General features: G+C 42.5%; 1 protein-coding gene across 5 annotated transcripts in view; it reads left to right on the top strand.

Annotated features, from left to right (window-relative positions):
* The window catches only part of TPCN2 (two pore segment channel 2), a 58,716-nt gene extending 43,382 nt beyond the window's left edge, over positions 1-15,334 (top strand). For 4 of the 5 annotated variants that reach the window (XM_032771102.2, XM_032770945.2, XM_032771029.2 and 1 more), the window contains 8 exons: positions 618-717; positions 3,997-4,068; positions 6,045-6,118; positions 6,615-6,705; positions 6,811-6,893; positions 7,892-7,973; positions 11,152-11,237; positions 11,938-15,334. In XM_032771102.2, coding sequence (XP_032626993.1) covers positions 618-717; positions 3,997-4,068; positions 6,045-6,118; positions 6,615-6,705; positions 6,811-6,893; positions 7,892-7,973; positions 11,152-11,237; positions 11,938-12,016 — 667 coding nt within the window. In that variant the 3' untranslated portion in view covers positions 12,017-15,334. Of the gene's footprint in view, positions 1-617; positions 718-3,996; positions 4,069-6,044; positions 6,119-6,614; positions 6,706-6,810; positions 6,896-7,891; positions 7,974-11,151; positions 11,238-11,937 lie in introns of those variants that run through there. The other variant, XM_032771178.2, reaches the window with a different exon arrangement.
* Positions 15,335-20,778: the final 5,444 nt, after the last annotated feature.

The raw sequence follows: 20,778 nt of genomic DNA on the forward strand, positions 1-20,778 counted from the left end.
CTAAGTGGGTAGCGCATTCTGCCACTGTATCAGTAATGAGGTCGCTGCCATGACTCTAGCTTTTCTCTTCCCTTGTGAGTTAGTAGTAGCCTGGCTCAGCATGGATGCAGCATACTCCTAGACAGGTTCAGGTTTCTAGAGGGACTTACATCTAACCTATTTCTTTCACTTCCATCCAGAGAATTCAAACTACACAAAGTCAATCTCCTTTGAGGAGACCGGAGAAGGGTTGTCTGGTAGAGACAAAATCACTTGACCAGGCATTTCAATACGCATTTAAACAGCTAGGGATGCATGTATGTCATGTCTGCATTTAAAATTGTAACTTAAGTGATGGCAGCTATCTGTGGATCCCTTCCTTGTCCATCATTAATGTTTCCTGTGGCTGAGACTCCAGTCAGGTAAATTTTCAGCTCAGTAACTGTCAGCATTAGGTTTATACATGAGGAAATAGAGCTTTCTTTTTCTAAAAATTATTAACCCACAAATGTTGAGCAAAATTTGTGAAGAACAAATAAAAAAATTATCACCAGTTGCTTCTCTCTTTGTTTTTTTATTTTTTTTAATGTCACTAGCTATTTCTCTAATTTGTTCCATTATTCATGTGTCTTTCGTAGGAGACCCGAAATGATGGGGTTGCTGTCTCTGTGGGATATGGTGCGCCTGGTGAATATGCTAATTGTATTCAGATTTCTACGGATTATTCCTAATATGAAGGTGCATGTGCTTGCTTTTTCTCACTTCCTGAATTCTCGACTAGTCCAATGATAAAAACTTCCTAGAACCTTCTCAGAAATAATAACCCTTTCATCGCAGATGGGCTTTAATTGCATTGAAGAGGCATCGAAGTTGGGTTTTCTACTTGGAAACTCCTCATTCTCAGTCCTCTTCCAGCATGTGGAGTGATATGGGAGGAAGTATATACAATGATTGGGTGGTTTGGATGTGAACGCCCATCTCTTTTTATGCCGGTGATCGGGGGCCCTGCCTAAGATGGGGGCCTGTGCAAGTGCACTGAGTTGCCCATTGGTTAATCTGAGCCTGAGTGTAGCTGTGGCAGCATGAGCTAGCTACTCAAGTAAAGTCCTGTGAGAGAGCCTAGGTATGTACTCAGGCAACTGCCCGAACTGCAACCAAGTTGCGGTGGCCACACTGCTATTTCTAGCCCACTAGTTGGGTGAAAGCTAGCACACCCATGTCTAAGGTAGAAATTTCTGAGGTGCAAATTCCAGCTGCAGTGTATACATATCGTATAAGTGACCTTTTGTCTTATGCTGCCCCTCTTGAACACTTGAGTGGATACAACTAAAATGAGGAATTTACAATAGTTTCTAGGTGCTACACTGACTCCCCCACCTAATTTCTTTAACAAACACTGTGTTTGAGGGCCTTGTATTGGGATTTTGTTGTTCATGTAAACAGCAACCTAGGATGAGACAACCATTTTATTTTCACTTGCAGTCTAGGTCAGGATTTGAACACAGATTCACAAAGGTGAAATGGCTGTGCACTTGTCCTCCTAACTGAAATTACTTCCCACATCCTCGTACCCAACCCTAGCTACTTACAACCCATGCCCAATTTCACCTCCGGTTCAAAGAGCCGATGCAGTATATAGAATTTTTCCTCTTAGAAGTGCAAATCTTACTTATTTCTGGCTTGCAGTGTATCTGTAGCTGTATCAGTCCCAGGTTATTAGAGAGACAAGGTGAGTGAGGTAATTTCTTTTGTTAGACCAACTTCTGTTAGTGACGGAGACTAGCTTTTGAGCCACACAGAGCTCTTCAGGTCTGGGAAAGGTACTCCGAGCTGAAGAAGAGCTCTGTGTAAGGTTGAAAGCTTGTCTCTCTCCAACAGACGTTGGGCCAATAAAAGATACTACCTCACCCACCATCTCTGTGGTCTGTGATGGGATGTTAAATGGGTTGGGATCTGAGTTACTACAGAGAATTCTTTCCTGAGTGCTGGCTGGTGAGTCTTGCCCACATGCTCAGGGTTTAACTGATCTCCATATTTGGGGTCGGGAAGGAATTTCCCTCCAGGGCAGATTGGCAGAGGCCCTGGAGGTTTTTCGCCTTCCTCTGCAGCATGGGGAACGGGTCACTTGCTGGAGGATTCTCTGCAGCTTGAGGTCTTCAAACCACAGTTTGAGGACTTCAATAACTCAGTCATAGGTTAGGGGTTTGTTACAGGAGTGGGTGGATGGGTGAGATTCTGTGGCCTGCATGATGCAGGAGATCAGACTAGATGATCATAATGGTCCCTTCTGACCTTAAAGTCTATGAGTCTGAGCCTCTCTTATTTCAGATTTGTATCAAGTGATGCCAGTATTAACCACTGATGCCAGTATTAACCATTGAGGTTAATATAGTGTTGCTCTAAGATTGAATCCTTCTAACTCTCTTAGCACTCTGCTCAGTTGAAAGCGTTGGTCCTGGACAACAGAGGCTAGTGCATAGCAAGTGAGCCTGCTGTAGAAAGACAAAAATAGCCAACATTTGGAGCTGTACACCTGGAAATATTGAAGCTGCTTATAGCAGTGATGAGCCCATATGAGGGACAGATCAGCCAGGAACAATCTGGCTTAGCCTTGTTGCGTGTCATATCCATATGTTATGCTCAGCTAGTACCAGACTGTAGACTGCACCTGGGAAGAAAGCAGGCTTGGGTAGTTCCAAGAGAGACATTACCCTATTCAGAATTGGGTGAGGTCTCTCAGGCTGCCTCGGCTGGGAGATCCTGGGAGCCTTTGCATCCCAGTTCAGTAGAACAAATGTTTAGCTAATGTCAGGGTGAAGTGCAAACTGGAAAGTGAGGAAGTGTGGTCTAATGGTTCAGACATGGGATCAAGAATCAGGAGTTGTGGACTCCATTCTTGGCTCACCTATGGTCACCGTCTAACTTTGGGCAAGTCCCTTAAGATGTTTGCCTCAGTTTCCCAGTCTGTAATTGTGACAGAAATGACAATTTCCTGCAGTATCCTTGACTATTAAATTTATGTATTATTCTGGGCTAAGATTGTATATAACTCTTTGGGTGGGGAAAGAGGTAACCTGTGTAACTACTGGGAGTACAAAAGACTATTGAAAATGTGCCATACAAGTGTGGGACAATAAGTGTTAAGTGGATTTTCTGGGGATTTGCTAGGGAGAGGTTAATGCAAATTCCCCAACTCTGGTTATGCAAAACCCCAGCCTTTTAAGTTTTGCACTGAATGGGTGTTTGTCTGCTGATTTACCTGCTATTGAAGGCCAAGGTCAAATGTCCAAGCCAGTTAAAGAAACAGCTGTTCTGCCCAGTCCAAGAGGGTGGGGGACCCAGTTGTGACTGCCCTTGGCTGGAGCTGGGGTGATCTATGGTAAGCTTTTTAGCATGTGTATAGGTTTTTTTATTGATTCAATATGTTTTCTCTGTAGTCTGTTTACCTTAAGAATAGATGTGTTTACTTAGATGGAGCCATTTGGTAACACAACTGGCAGTACACTTCAGAGAAAAAGCAAAGTGCAGATACTGGCCTGTTAAGGCAATCTGGTTTACTGGGGATATCACAGTGTAACCCAAGGAACTGTGAAACCCCCAATCAGGAGGGAGAAAGACAAGGGTCTCAGCTGAAGACAGGTGATGTTTGAGAGCCTGAAAGCTTTAAGTGGATACCCTGAAAGGACACACAGAGGGGGAATAGTTACTGGAAAACTGTGACAGTGCTATTATAATAGCATCCACCTCAGAAGAGTATATGGCTTCATTCATTAACTGTACTCAGTATGTGGCGATCCATGGATGAAACTCACTGCTATTGTTTTTATTGTCGTAGCAGCTAGGAGTCCCAGGCATGAGTCAGGACCTCACTGCGCTAGATGCTGTATTAGAAGTGCAAAGTATTTAGCTGCACTTCATTTTCCCAGCCTGCCATCATTTTGTATCATTTTAGTTACAATAGATTAGTGGGGCTTAAAAATGTATAAAAAAATATAAGAATTCTGTGTTTTGTTTTAGTTCATGGCCTTGGTTGCCAGTACATTGCTGGATCTGGTGAAAAACTTAAGAGCCTTTGCAGGGCTGCTGGTGGTGAGTTACGATTTGAGATTGTCAGTCTTTCTGTAATATGCTGCAATATAGGGTACGCTTTCAACAAAGTAAACCAGGGAGAGGTACATACATTGTCCCCAGTAACAATAGCAGAAGCTACATGACTAATTTCCATCAAACAGCACATCAGATATTTGCTTCTAAGTGTTCATCCTGCCCCGTAGCAGTGCAACCCTTCCTAAGGAATCAACAAACTAGCTAGTTATTATATGTGGAGCTGGTAGCAACTTTCCATTCGAAGACACTCTATTCAGTTACTTAAAACTTTACAAAACTTCAAGCATTCAGGATGAAATTTCCGGTTTCTGCCTCAGGCCTTTTTAAGTTTCAGCTGAAACAGTTCAGCTATGTCCAAGAAGAAGATTAAGGAAATATATGTTGCCCACATTAAAAACCACCCCAAATAACTAGAGCCGTGCACAAATACAGAATTTATATCTGCAGATATAAAGCGGATATCTGCGGAGCTGCAGGACTCTACCAGGAACCGCAGTGGTGAAAGCAGCAGCATGTCGGGCCTCGGCTCACAGGAGCCAGCATCCAGGCCGGGCAGCTCCTCCAGTGTGGCTGTAGCGTCCCCAGCCCTGCCCACGGGGGCAGGTACTGGGTTCACCAGCAGCTGTCCCCGGTTGTGCTAGAGTGTGCAAGTGGCTTGCGTGCTCCCGGATGGAGACGCACCGCAGTCTCTGCCCCAAGGAGCTTACAGTCTAAGAGACCGATCTTGTGATAGGCTGAGCACCCTCAGTTACCATTAATTTCAAAAATTTTTGTTTAAGTTGGAGTTGAGGATGCTTGATCAGTTGATCTCTTTGCATGATGAGGCCTTATTACATTTATTGTTGATTTGAGACTTATTTTTTCCAACATTAGTTTGCAACATACACTGTTTGTATCATGTTCATTTTTTATTGGCCAGTTTCTCTTTTGACTGTTTACTGTGTATATTTGACTTCATTTCATAGCTGGTGTTACAGGACATAAAACTGATTTATCATTGCTAAGCTAGATGCCCCACCTACTGGCAGACTGTGGAGGTGTAGCATCAACTGGATCCAACAAGTTTAAAATCCTCTTTTATGTAGCTCAGAGTATAGTACCCTTTTCCTTCCTGGGACTTTTTTAATAACAATGTAGAAACATGAGAACTGAAATTATCCTGGCATTTTCACTAGAAAGCTCATGCTGTCTCAAGACAGCTTAGTAGTAACTCTTCTCCAGTGAGAGTTGTAAAGCATTGACAACTTTCTGAAGGTTATTTCTAAGGCAACTTCTGACATAAGGTAAAATTTTCAAAAGTACCTGAGTGATTTCAAAACATAAGTCCCATTTTCGAAAGGCACTTAGTACTCATTGATAATCAATGGGAGTTGGTCCTTTTTCAAAATGGGAATTATGCTCAAAAGTCACTGAAGCACTTTTGAAAATTTAACTTTAGTGCGATTACAACTGTGCTTTTATGAAGGTTTCTGATTAAATATAAATAACTGATTTAAATTTGGTCATAGCTTAGGTTTGGTAGAAGCTTGCTTTTAGGAAACCCATGTCCAACAGCAATCTTCCCATAACTTTTTAAAAATCCCAATAGAAATAGTTTTTAACAGCCACATCTCTGTAGTGTTTTCAGTTCAGCTATCACAGCACAGAGAACCAGAAGGTGAAATTTATCATAAAGAAAAGTGACTTCATCATTTTTTTAACAATTCCCTGCTGAATAGACTGTAGAAGAAAGCATACAGCATAGAGTGAAAAATAAGTAGGCTTTAAAAAGTTCTTTCAGTTCTAATAACACATGGTAATTTAAACAAATTCCCTTCCCTCTGTTACTCCATGAGTTTTAAGTTGATTGTGTTCCTTTTTAACATGGAATAGTCTCTGAGGAGCTTATCTTACAACACCCTAATTTATTTAGTTTTTGAGTATTTTAGTGACTAATGCTAATGTGTATTCCTTTCCAGGTGGTTTACTATGTGTTTGCTATAACTGGCATAGTGCTATTTAAAGGTGCTGTTGTTCCTATGGGAAATATCAGGTAAGGCTTTATTCTAAATGTCCAGTATTTGGAAAGATACTCTTGGTTTTTGAATCTCTACTTTATACCTCTGTTCTTATCTTCCTGGACTCTTTGATAAATACCTCCATCCACAGTCTTCTCTTCTGTACACTTCTCACTATAATAGTATACTTTTTAATTTATGGTGGGCCAAGAATCTTGGACTCATTTACTCTGAGCCTCTTGGTTTTCACTCCTTATCTGTCTCTTCCTTTCTCTCCAGTCTGTCACTAATCTCTTAAATCTTGCAGGTTTTCCTCCCCTGCTCACTTTTTTATCGTTTCAACGTCCCATCACTGTTTTGAGTCTCCAGAATGCTCATCCCCATCTTGGAAATTTCAGACCCATTTCTGCTTTCTCTCTAATTAGTGCTCTCTTTCTGCCTGTGTGGAGGTACTCAACTCAATGCAAGTGTTCTACCTATAGAACAGGGTATAGCATATTATAATAACATTACACTCTAATTTCATTGTAGTGTTGTCAATACAACATCTGGTAACAGGACTTTGCAGTGTGGGACCTATGAGCAGTTGGAGTATTGGCCAAACAACTTTGATGACTTCGCTGTGAGTGTGGTTGCTAGTAGATTATGTTCTGTGTTTTCTGAAGATGTCTAAGTAGTGACAGTTAGTGCAATAACCATTCAACCTCTGTTTCATCTTGTTCCTTAGGCTACAGTAGTAACTCTCTGGGATGTCATGGTGGTGAACAATTGGCAAGTTTTCCTGGATGCATTTTCAAGATATTCAAGTCCGTAAGTAATAAAACTGCTACCTAAGAAGACCCTCCATTGGGGTATTATTCTGTGTTCTAATCAACATAGTTCTTCAAAGTAAATGGGCAGAAACTATAGACAGATCTCACATATTATGATCTGGGAACAGGAATTGCATATGAAACTACTGCCTGCCTGCTGCTAGGGAGCTGCCTCTCTTCAAATCCACCTAAGTATCTAGTAACCAAAACTTGCCACTTAATGGACAGCTGTTTATTGGTCTATGTAAATTGGTAGTCTCAGTCCAATGCCCAGTGAGCATTGCATTTAGCAATAATTTGGAGTCTTCGTTGGCAGTTGACTTGACCCAGAATTGAATTGAATTGACCCTGGAGATTGGACTCCATATGAGTTTGCTTCACCCACCTGGGTTCCTTCAAGGCCAGCCTTGAGATGTGTTGGTAGATCACTGTGGAGAAGCTTGTGTTGCTGCTGTATCAGTTCTGTGGATAAACGGAGGTGTTCAGTCTCCTGTGTTGTCAGTCTAGCATTTTTCGTTCGCATTAAGTAAACATGGATAGTTTAAGAATCTTGATGTTCTTTAAGTTAATTTTTCCTTCCTTTGGTGTCTCAGTTGATTAAAGCACGATGCACTATACCATGGCAGTTTTGCCATTGACTTTGGTGGAGCCAAGATTTCACTTCATATTTCTTTTTCAGAATTCAGACTCGGAAATTGATGTGATATGAGTGTGTGTTTGTGTGATGGGTGGTTGGGGGTGAGTTCTGATGGGGGACAGTATATTTATCTCTCAACTGATTGAGATCCAAACTTAACAAATGGTTTCTCCCAGACTACTGTTTTATTAATGAAAAAGTTGAAGCTTTTCACGGGGAAAAATATAAGTCCATAGCTTTGAACTCTCATGGCTTTTTAAGGGGCAGGGGATAAACATTTTCATTATAAGGTGGAATTGTTAGTCTCATAATATTGTACACATCTTTATTTTTTTTTCTTTAATATCCTCCTCCTTTAGGTGGTCAAAAGTCTATTTTGTAGCCTGGTGGCTAATTTCCTCTGTCATCTGGGTCAATTTGTTCATAGCCTTACTTCTGGAGGTAAGGAAATGAGTTTTAGCTGTAGATTCTTGAAGGGTGTGAGAATTTTTATGCAGATCTATTGGAAGTAGAGTTTTGCCATTATGTGAAGTTGAGCACTCAGTGATGGAATAAATCCAAAGCTTGTCCAGGCTTAAGAGGACATCTAGTGATAAGAGTAATTATGGACATAATACTTTAGAGAATATTGTCCATCCAATATCCTCTAATGGGAATGAAAAGAGAACAGTTATTATTAGCATGAACTGTCCCAACTATTCTTGTGTGTATCTGGTCACCCCTTGGCACACAAGAACTGTATTAAACTGGAGGGTGTATTTTCTGGATGAGGTCATGCAAACCAAGGTCCTGCTTGCTTTGTGTAGATGTTAAAGACTCCAGAGCACTCATTGCAATAGTAAGTATTTTTTCCAGGGTGTTTTGGACTGCATTTTTCCTGCTCCCTTGTTGTATGTTATACTATTTGCTGGTTGGCCATCACTATCTGCCCCAGAGCTGGTTTGCATTTTATTGGTGCTGAATGATGATAGTCTGTAAACAGCTTTGAAAGGTATAAATGTAAGGTGTTCTCAGGGGCAGCTCTAGACATTTTGCTACCCCAAGCATGGTGTCATGCCGCAGGGGGTGCTCTGCCGCTCGCCAGTCCTGCGGCTCCGGTGGACCTCCGTAGGCACACCTGCGGGAGGTCCATCAGAGTCATGGGACCAGCGGACCCTCCGCAGGCATGCCGCTGAAAGCACCCTGCCTGCCGCCCTCGTGGCGACTGGCAGAGAGCCCCCCATACCATGCCGCCCCAAGCACGCGCTTGGTGTGCTGGGGCCTGGAGCCGCCCCTGAGTGTTCTTATTTGCCATAAGTACCACAGACTTGCCTGTGCGCTGTACTTACCTGTGTATCTCCAGTACTAGTCACCTAGGCTGCAGGTTTGTGGTGGCCATACCCATTACAGAGAGAGCTGACTCTATAGGATTCTAGAAAAAGCCATTCCCATTTGCAGAGGCTGTGCCATGGCTTTCCACTCCTGCAAAGGCACTGAGGTCATGTCCAGAGAGACTGGCCTGATTTAAAGAGGTTGTCCTCCTAGAGCAGGGGTCTCAAACACAGGGCCCACGGGTTAATTTTCTGTGGCCCGTGAGCTCTTCGTGGTCCCCCCGCCCTCCCCCAGCATTTATCTAGAGCGCCTCCAGCCCGACGCACACCGGGGGAAGGGCAGGCTCCCTGCCTGCCTGCCCTGCCCCCGCGCCACCCTGGGAAGCGGCCAGAACGTGGGGAAGGGGGGGCACGGGGGTTTGTGTGTTGCTCTTGCTTCAGGCAGCACTCCCAGCAGCTCCCATTAGCCGCTGTTCCCCATTCCCAGCCAATGGAGCTGCTAGGGGCGGTGCCTGAAACAACAGCAACCTACAGACCCCTGTGCCCCTTCTCCCCCAGGTTCCGGCTGCTTCCTGGAGCGGTGCTGGGAGTAGGGCAGCCAGGCAGCCTGCCCTGGCCCCGGTACGAATCAGGCCAGAGCCCACTCTCCCGAACCCCTCCTGCAGCTGAGCCCCCTGCCGCACCCTGCACTCCGACCCTGCCGAACCCCGCAGCCCTCCTGCACCCTGACCCCGTGCTCCCCGACCCCCTGCCCTGAACCCCTGCTGCACCCCTCCTGTACCCCAACCCACTGCCCTGAACCCCTTGCCCCACCCCTCCCACACTCTAACCTCCTCCCGTACCCTGCAACCCTCCTGCACCCCGACCCGCTGCCCTGAGCCTCCTGCCGCATCCTTCCTGTATCCTGACCTCCTGCCCTGATCCTCCTGCTGCACCCCTCCTTCACCCTCACCCCCAGCCCTGAGCCCCCGCCACACCCTGCACCCTGACCCCCTGCCACATCCCTCCTGCACTCCGACCCCCAGCCAGAGCCCCTTGTCGCATCCCTCCTGCACCCAGACCCCTTGCCTTGAGCCCCGTGCTGCACCCTGCACCCCTCTTGCAGCCCATCCCCCTGCCCTGAGCCCTCTGCCTCACCCCTCCTGCATCCCACACCCAACTCCCTGCCCTGAGCCCCGCCACACCCCTCCTGCACCCCTGGAGGCAGAAATGGGGTGCAGTTGGGGTGGGGATTTTGGGGAAGGGGTTGGAATGGAGGCAGGGAAGGGGTGGTAAGAGGCGGGGCAGGGCCAGAACCTCATAGAAGGGGTGGAGTGGGGGCAAGGCCGAGGGCGGTGGGGGGGAGGTGTCAGTAATGTGGCCCTCGGGCCAATTTACTAGTCTTCATGTGGCCCTCGTGGTCATTTGAGTTTGAGACCCCTGGTCTAGAGCATGGTGAGGATTAAGCAGGTTTTAAATGTGGTGCTGAAATTAGTATACAAAAATGTTGTCATGACAAGCCTGCAGCTTTACCAGTCACTTGCCTCTGCATCCTTTCTGGAAGTCTAAATAGCTACCAAATAGACTCTGGACTGCCAACATCACATCTGAGCCTTATCTATGAGCATATTGGAAGATGTTCTACCCTTGGGGACAGCCCTGCAGAGAGATCCATTGGCTTCTTCGGCAGATTTGGGGCATAGATCTGGTGTAATGGCTTGGAGGTGGCACTGTGTGGCAGGAAACTTTGTTTCTGCACGAGTTGTCCATCTGCCTCTTGTCATTGTGTAAATCAAAGCAAGCAAAGAGACAAGCCAGAAAATATATTCCTTCTTTGATAAAGTTGTGACATTTTAACTTGAAGTATGTCAAAGAAATTGCTGTTCAGCTGGGGGGAACTTAAGCAGGTGAATGCTAGCAGGGACGTTTTACAAATGTGACATTTAAATCAGGGAATGCAGTTTGTACACTCTGTAGGACCCAGGAGTCCTTCAATCCCTTTCCTCTATTTTTACCTCCACCATCTCACTGTGTGACCATGAGCAAGGTACTCATCCCTGTCCGAGGCACAGAAATGTAACCAGTGATGTACCTCAAAGCGGTGTGTTGAAGTGTTAAGTTAATTCAGTGAAGTGCAACGTAATATTTTTATTATTTGGTATTTTGGTTCATTATTATGCACCTCATATACATGTATAACTGGCTCTAAGAACATTCCTGTTCTGGGCTTTTGGGGGATTTATACAAACTAAACCATGGGGAAAATATAAAACCTTATGTCTAAAGATGCTAAAACTAGCCTTTTATTATCTTTCACCTTCCAATTCCAGAACTTTATTCACAAGTGGGACCGTCACTCCCATCGGCAGTCTCTCTCAGAAATTGAATACCAGACAACGGTGGAATTAATGTTCAGGTGAGTGGATAGGACTAGGATTAGGACTAGATGGATAACAGCCTATTTTTAAGGATGCTAATCGCCTTTTCAAAGACCATGTTCCAGGTGGGAACAGGGTTTGCTTCAAGCCTGGTGAGTAAGAGTACAAATCTTTTAGCTATTAGCCTGGAGCAGTCCTAAAAGTGCTTTACCTATGCCTGCCATGACCTGGCTTAATACCTAACTTTTAGGAACATTCCACTCATATGATGCGAGGAGAACAGGTGCTAATAATGAAGGATTGCTCTGGGTGGGAAGGGTAAAACAATCCACATTTTTGGCTTTGTGTTAGACTGTGGGTGGAGAGTTGATCGTGTTGCATAAATAGAACTTGTGGTACAGATTTAACTTGCAATGGCTGCACTGGGAGCATGTTCTCATTTGACAAGTTTTTTCAGGAAGACCCATCCATTAACCTCAGTTATGTTGTACTGTGTGCAGGAAATTGCTTCCCTTCTCCTTGTGGGAAAACAGCTGCTAGTTTCTATGACACATCTGTAGTGTAGAAGGATGAATCACTCGCACCTGGATGCATCATTAGGAAGCATCAGCCTGTTGTAATTGAGATTATTTGCTTCAGTCTTGAAATAGGGATGTTATATCTCAGTATGTACGTTGCAAAAAAATGTTGAAAAATCTCCTTTGCTGCCCTATGCAACTTATGCTTTTTTCTTTGTAGGGATGTTTTGGAAGAACCTACAGAGGAAGAGCTGATGGAAAAACTGCACCAGCATCCACACCTGCAACTGTGTAGATGACAGATTGGTGGGAGGACCAATTTATTCACGCCTTTTTTGCAATAATGTTGTCAGCTGGAGGACTGATATTGCCGTGAAATGAAATAGATTTTCTATAAAGTGCTATTAACCTGAAACCTTACAGGAAAGCATGTAGCATTTTAGTTGCCATTTTAGTTTGACTCTTGAACTACACCTACAATGCAGAGAACTCTGCAGGGAGAACTTTTTAAATTTTTTTTTTTAATCAGCTCCTTTTTTAAAAAAAATTTAAATTCTTCTAATTTGATTTGAATTTAGAGTCATTTGATGAGGACATGCAGCTGTTATTTTTATTAAGTGTCAGGACAAGGAGTTGTAGACTATTTTATTTTGATTTTTTTTTAAGAAGGAAGAGAGTATTAACATGACAGTGCACTTTAATGCAAACACTTATAACCACTATGCTTGCTGCTTTTTTGCACCATAAATAATGAAACTGCTATTCTGGCATTCAGTGTGTGCCAAGGACAGTGCCTTGAAATTCTTAACTGAATTAGGCAGTTATGCTCTAGATTCTCAGCCTTTTTGTAATAAGGGAAATTGAAACACTATTTTTATTGAAATATGATGCCAGCATTCTTTGGTTTACTAAATGTTCATAATTATACAATCCTGTTCAAAAGTTCAGGTCGAAGGTGGAGATAGTCTGTATCAATTTCCTTTTTTTCACCATTGTTAAGGGTTGTGCCCATGTTGTGGTTGCATTATATTGATAACATCAAGATCAGTATAATTTTGGATGGAACAATCATGGCCTTGGTTTACAATCTGGAATAATTAAGCTCTACTTTGGAGAAAACATCCTCATGTTGCTTTGAAAATGAGCTCTTCCTTTTTGCATTCTGACAAGTCTTGTTTTCCCTGGGTTCATACTTAGCCAGAGTTTGTTTTCCTCTGCAAGAATTTTAGTGGAAACCCTGTGTAAAATATAGTCATGTATCCATCTTGGGTGGATGAGGAGCAGGCAATCATGTTCAGGCTTCCCCTTATAAACTATACCTGTATATAAAAATCAATTTATTAATTCAGGGGAGTGGTACCAAAATCCATTGGGGGTCATCTTACCGTTTTTTGTTTTTTTTTAGCTGGATAGTACCAATCCTGCAAGGTGGTGGGCCCCCCTCAGTTCTCACTGTAGTCCATGGAAGCTTTTGTGTGCTTAGTATCATGCAAGATCATATCCTTTGTGCTCTTTCCATTTATCATGGTCACATACAATACCACTAGCTTTGGTCACCCATCTAGCCTTTGGTGATCCATCTAGCTATTGGGTAAATAACTTTTTGATAATACATACATACATCCTAAAATATGTCGTAAGTGGTAACGATATGTCCCGTTTATATCGTAGTATCCCTCCTAACAAGGCATTTCACCTTGACTATTCAAGTCAGGTAACCATTGAATTACCCAATGCATTTGTGATTGATCCTATAAATAACATTTGTTAACAGTTCTCAAGTCCCTTACTTGAGATATTTGCAACTAAAATAGACAAATCAACTTCAACTACACGGTTGTGACCAAGCCTGCAGTGACAAGGGCATGGATCAGGTGACTAGATACAGTAAGTCGCTTCTGTTTCTAATTTCTCTGATCCATTTAGTCACCAAAGGATTTTAAGTGCCTCTGCAGTTGTCATCCCTGTTTTTCCTTTCCCAGCCATTCCCTTTCCCAAATTAGTCATCTTCCTTTCCTATTTTCTCTCTAATGCTGGTAGCTGAAGCAAATTTTGGCTGGGATTATGGGGCATTTGATCTCAATAGCACATTTCTGCACTATCCATTTTCCAGCAGTGTCTAGAACATGCTTTGGGAACATAGGGTTTCCTCACCCACTGTGTAGTTGTACTTATGAAACAAATACGAGTTGAACTTTAAGTCACTCAGGAAATCATTATTTGCCTGCGGGTCACCTGTTAAGCCATCCTCCCATGCAATCACCCCTGCGTTTTCTACTAGCCCACTTCTTAATTCACTCACTCTGCGGCATCAGAAGCTTTCTTTTATTTTCACGCAGCCTCAGCCTACTGTCTGTCCCCATTTCTAGCCTCCCTTCCTTTCTATTTCCAGCTCCATCCTACCATGGGGTGTCCTTTCTGTGATGTACTAGCTGTTTTCCCCAGTTCTGGTTAAATGTTTATTGTATCATAGATGTCAGAGATTGGGGAAGAAAGGCCTATTAGGTCATCTAGTCCTTGGAATCAACACAGGATTGTTCCCTATTTTCTAGCTTTTTTTCCCAGTACAGTTTGGCAACAAGACACTCGCACAGTTGAATAGGTTATCCCCTATCTGATGCATCTCATCAGTAGGAAGTTGGCCTAATTTTTTCTTAGTTTAGTGTAAACCCGTTACTCCTGGTTGTTACTCTTTAACCACATTAAACAGTTCCTTTCTCTCCTTGGTGTTTCTAGCCTCTGTATACTTGGTGAATTAGGTATGTCCACCCTGTCAAGTGGGGCTGTCAGTTCCTGTATGCCTGGGACGCTCACCTTTCTATTTTGGCTCTTCTTCTTTTATTTGGCCATTATGTTCCATTGTCTACCAAAGTAGCATAACTTGATATTCATATAATCTTCATAACTCATTTCTCCTGTATGCAATCCGTGCACGTGGACAGATGTGCAGAGAACAGTCTATTTTAGTGCTTGTTTGTTTGTTGTTTCTATATTGGATTGGGAATGTAATGCAGAACTACATACTGGAAATAGCGTGTCTAATATAAATTGTACTGTAAGAGGTAAATGACTGTGATATAACTCATGCTTTAAATGCACAGAGACACGAACAGGAGTGTATGTAACTATGAATAAGAATAAATCAGAGAGGTTAATTGATAAAAATGTCCCTTTTATTCCTTTCTTCCATTCACGTGTTCTAAATGTTGAAGGACCTCATATGTAGTTTGATCATCTGAAGTGCTGAGCTCTTCCCATGACATGTTGAGCACCTTCCACTCCCATTGATTTCAGTAAGAGTTGAGTGCCCGGCATTTCTTTGGCTCAAATCTACATAGAATTACTATGTATGCTGTGTTGCATAATCTGGACATAGGCTTGTTGAGGGTGGGTAGATGAGAGACAGACCGACAGGCACACACACCTGGAAGAAATGACCATTTGAAAGCTTTGGAAAAATGTATTAAAACCATAGTTTGGATTCTCATATGTAGATAGAAAACCAAATTTGTTGCTGTATCGTCAGTGGATCTTTTTTCTTCTGGTTTGCTTTCAAAGCTGTTCTGTGGAAATGGCAAAAAAAAAAAATAAAAAATCGTCAACTCCATTTTAACAAATCCATGACCCAGGGAGAACTTTTCAGTGTGATTACTTTGCTTACTGTTGCCATCCAAAACTTTTTAGTGACAGCAGGATTGTACCTTAGATCTTCCCGTTTCAAAATCACTAGCCTCCCCCAACCCCTTCAGCTAAAGGAGAAGTGTATATACAGCTATTGCAGTATCAGAGTTTAAGGGACCAAAGCTGAGGAGTTCTGACTCTATTCAGTAGGAGACAGTACAAGCACACTGCTCTATGGAGAAATGTATAGAAGAGATTCTGTTCAGAGCTGCAAATGAGACAGGTGGTATAATCCCATTACTATGCACGTGTTACAATGCATAGAGAACAGCCTACCGTTAGCAGGTAAAGTATAAGAGCTTGATTGAGATGGGGGAAATGTTTCTCTACATTTTTATTAATATCTGTACTGTGTTGCTGTGTGTAAATCTTTTCAGCTGCACAGTTTGCTGCTTTTGGCAAGCATTTATTTTCTAGGTTTTTGGAGCAATAGAAAAAATGATTCCCAGTATTCATTAGTTATCCCCAAACTGCAAGGTCACGTTGGCTTAAACACTTAAGTATGTGCTATCTTTTATCCTGTGTAAGTTACAGGGTTTATCTTTTCACTTGCTGGTAGACCACATGTGCTGGCAGCTGTGCATACTGTTATGGTTTTAGAAGCTGATACCACTGCTTAATGTTCCTTTATCTAAATAGAGCAGAGGTTTTCAAACTGTGGAGCATACCTTGTGAGGGGGTGTGGAAGAATGTTTTGGGGGGGCAAGTAGAGCAGGACCTGGGCCACGCCCTGTGGGGGAGGGAGTACCACCTCCACCCCGACTCACCTCAGCAGGCCGCTCAGCCTGTGGGTCAGTGGCAACTTCCGTCACGGCTGCTGATTTCCACTTCCGGCAACCTTTGCACCCAGCACTGACTCCACCCCCAGAAACAGTCACACAGGCCTTCCCGAACCCTGAAAACACGAGGTGGCAGGGGCAAAGGCACACAATTGCCCTACCCTAGCAGTGCAGTCTGGCTGCAAGGTAAAAGTTGCCCAACTGCTGAGAGAGCCACTGGTAACTATCTGTGTATTTGAAACTTGCAGGTGTAGATAATTTAATTAAAGCTGTGCTAAGATCTCTGTTAGGTTTATGAGTAGGCCATCAAGCATACCTTTGCATGTGTCTGTTTTGTCTGCATTGGGAGAAGACAACCAAAAATTTAAACTCAAAGTGGGGCTCAGTTCAAAAAGTTTGAAAACTGCTGAAATAGAGACTTTCAGTATTCCACCTGCCTCACCTGCATCTTTACTTTTTATGAAAACCAACTGACCAAAATAAAAATAGAATGTGTCAATCTGCTGTTCTACTTTTCATAGGGTTTTACCATCTTAACTTGATTGTATATGGGCCCAATTCAAAGCCTGGTGAAATTGGTGAGGGGCGTTCCCATTGCTTTAAAGGCCATTGGCTCAGGTCCTATATCGGCACTCCTGGGCAAACACTTTCAAGCTTTCAATGTGAACCTGTAAACTCTGAGGAGGAGGATTTGGGGTGTATGTGAACGAGACGGTGTGTGTGTGTGTGTGTGGATGGAGGGGGAGTAGATGGGGCTTTGTGCATATTTCCACTCTGAGCATCTTAATTCAACATTTCATTTTCCTGGTTATTTCTGAACTAAATCCTAACTGGTATAAACAAATAAGCATTAATTGGTAAGTCATTTACTTTTGTTTCTCTCTCATATTTCACAAAGTTACACACAAACGTTTGGTCATTTTCTCACATCCTTCCTTAATCCTGTTGTGTATAGTTGGCTTATTCTGCAAATTTGTTATGAATAGTTTTTCTGTTTTGTCTTCTCCCCTGACCCAGTCTCCCAATTGTTCGTTGGCTCGCCAATTTATTTATGTTTGTTTTTTCTAAGATGAAATGTGCATATTTGTACACAGTGAAATCCTGCAAAAATCAAAAGGGATTTGATAATGATAACCAAATTAAGACTTAGGATAAAACTTTGTTTCCTAAACCAGAAATGAGAACTAAACACTTAGGAACCTGAGACACTCCTGAAAATTAGTCACATACGCATTTTTTTAAATTTTACCCTTAAAGCTTTTTTTATGTGCAAATTTTCTTTTTTTTTTCGGTTAATACATATGAAAAAAGATACATAAATCATTAACAGTAATGTAACATATGGTGTTTTGGATCATTACTGTAGAATATTAGTTTTTTTTTAATAAGAGTTTAAATAAAGCACTTTCCACCTGCTGATCTCAACAGCGAAGATTTCTAAGAGTGACTAACAATTTTGGAGGCCCGGCTTGAGATGCCTTAGACTGGGGACCCAATTTTCAGTAACTGCTGTGCATACAGCCTCTGAAAATCACTCTCCTTTTATAAAAACAACAAGGAGTCCGGTGGCACCTTAAAGACTAACAGATTGATTTGGGTATAAGCTTAGAAGTGGGTTCTTTACCCACAAAAGCTTATGCCCAAATAAATCTGTTAGTCTTTAAGGTGCCACCGGACTCCTTGTTTTTGTGGATACAGACTAACACGGCTACCCCCTGATACTTGTCCCCCTTTATAGTCTCTCAAGTTGAGCGCTCAAAAGTTGAGGCACTCAAAATCGTTAGTCTAGATATTCTCAAATGACTAATAAGTTTCACAATCATTAGCTGAGCGTCACAACATCCCTGTAAGCTATTTCCCCCATTTTACAGATAACGTGAGGCATGAGAGATTAAGGGCTTGTCTACACTGGCACTTTACAGCACTGCAACTTTCTCACTCGCGTGTGAAAAAAAAACCCGCCTGAGCGCAGCAAATTTCAGTGCTGTAAAACACCAGTGTAGACAGCGCACAAGCGCTGGTAGCCACACTCTCAGTGCTGGTAGCTACGCCCCTCGTGGAGGTAGGTTTTTTTAGAATGCTGGGAGAGGTCTCCCCCAGCGCGCTGCCGCGACTACATAAGCCACGGCAGCACTTTAACATTGCCAGTGTAGACAAGCCCTAAGTAATTAGCCCAAGGTCACATGGGAGGTCTGTGGCTGAGGTGGGAATAGATCCCAGATCTCCTGACATCCTTAGCCACAAACCTAACCTTTCTCCCTGTAGATTGGAGTGTATGCGCCAGAATTATTGTCTCTGTCTGCAGAGTTGTTGTTTTCCCAACATGAAACTAGGGAAAATGTTCAAAAAACACAAGTCTAAGAGACTTTATTTGTTTTTAAGACTAAATACATGGTGATGTATGTAGCAAACTGTTTAAATGGCCACCTAGAATTATCTCCTTTGCAGAGTATGTGAAGAATTTCAAGACTGAGTATGAAATGTAGTTGCTAGGTATAAGAAGTGTGTGTGGGTTTTTGTAAAAAGTGCCTTAGTGGTCTAACAAACTATTGCATTCCTGGGGGAAAATGATGGTGTGCAGTTGCCACCCCTGGGCACGCATGTGGCTGCCAAAGATGGAACTTATACTATGTCGTGAATTACCCATGTTACTTATTACGGGGGGAAACCAAAATGTCTACTATTGCTCACAATTATGATTCCAACCAACAAAAATATTTACTTGGAAGTACAAATGAAACACACAGGCTCTAAAACATTCCAGAGCCATTTTGATTTCAGTTCTGTGGTTTCAGTGAGACAGACAATATAGTATCTTGAAGTCACATTAATGCAAACGCTAGAAGAAACAGGCTGGCAAGAAATGAGGGTTGTCAGTGGTTTTATTAAATTGGACTTGTCAGAATCTCAGGTTATCATGAAGTTTATTAGCACGGACTCTTGTATCCAATTTCAGACTTTGAATTTTCATACTAAGCATATTAAAAAGTTTGCTCTGAATTCAAGATGTGAATTTTTGTAACTTAAAACCGTGATTGCGCAAAGACAGATCCCAGGCTATCCTGTTACTTTTTTTAAAAAAAAAGCTCAATATTAAACATTTTCTTAAAAAATACTGGGTCATCTGTATTGCAGTAAGCTGGCAGAGCAGGTGTCTTGGCTTTGTTCTTTGTGGATACTTGGATGCCCCCCTTCACACTCGAAGCTACTATGGATTTTCCTCAAAACATCCCAGTGAGGTAAGACTGTATTACTGTCCCTCTTTTGCAGAGCATCATCCAAGATATTTGGTGGCCTGCCCAAGGTAACATTGGAAATCCATGGGAGAGCTAGGAATCGAACCCAGAGTCCCAGTTCACAGCCTTAACTGCGAGGGAAGCTTCGTTCTTTCTTTACAATACAGTAGCTGTGAATTTCAGGTGTATGTTGTAAAAAGATGTTGACATTTCCATCTTAACTGGTTCATAATTTTGCCACTGTGCATTCTTAAGTCTTCCATGTTACTCTTGTTTGTTTTTGTGTAGCATTTTGTTATTCTATTTTAAGTCCTTCCCAAGATGAAGCTCAGTTTTTAGACAATAGAAGGAAATCTGGCAGAAATATCTTGGAACCTCCAGACCTGAAGAACTAGTCGGGTCTGTTCTATCAAAGGGAGAATTTTAAAGATTTGCCATCTGATTTACAAGCATTTAGGCTTTTGACTGCAGATGGGCTGGGACTGGCACGCCAGATCCCCATTCCCATCTCTAATAACTTAGCGCATATCCAGGATTCACTCAGTTGTGCAAATACTGTATTAAGAATGTACAAAAACTGAAGGGTGAATACCATCCAACACAAATACTTGTCTGTCTACTCTCATCCTTGGCCTGCACACTCGCTTTAGGAACATTTAGATCCACTTCTATAGCATCTGCACTTCACACAGTTGATATTCTGTTACTTTTTTTAAATATAACTTTCATATTCTAACACATGGGACATAAATGCAAAGGATCAGATTTTTTCAGAAGTGCTGAGCACCTACAACTGCAAATTGAAGTTGATCAATGGAAACTGGCTCTGTGCCTGTATGTGCTCTGTGCTCGCATCCAAATTGTTGAATTCTTCTGCAGAATCTAGCAGACATAAACATAACAAGATCCCATGGCTGGAAGTTGAAATCAGCAAAGTTCAAACTAGAAATAAGATGCAATACACCAGATTGGATATCCTTCTAAAATATGTGCTCCCATTCAACTGCATTTATGTTGGGCTGGATGCAGGAACTGCTGAGTGAAATTCTAAGGCCTGTGTAGTGCAGAATGTCACACTGCACAAGCATAATAATCACTTCTGGTCTTACCACAGGCTTATGGTCAACAGACTGAGTTCTGTTACCCTCCTGAAGAGGAGTCTGATTTTGTTCTATCGAGAATTGTGATGCAAATCTGTAATGCTCTGGCATCAAACTGCTGCAGAATTGGGCCATGTCAGTATAGCAGGGTTCTCTATAATAAAGATTCTATTGAGGTGAGCAGGAGAGCCAGTCTAACCTGTATTATTTTGCTTAAGTTTCTTTTCTGCATTTTGGGTTGAATTGGTTCCAAATCTAATGTGCT

Source organism: Chelonoidis abingdonii, chromosome 4 (assembly GCF_003597395.2).
Source record: "Chelonoidis abingdonii isolate Lonesome George chromosome 4, CheloAbing_2.0, whole genome shotgun sequence".
NCBI lineage: Eukaryota > Metazoa > Chordata > Testudines > Testudinidae > Chelonoidis > Chelonoidis abingdonii.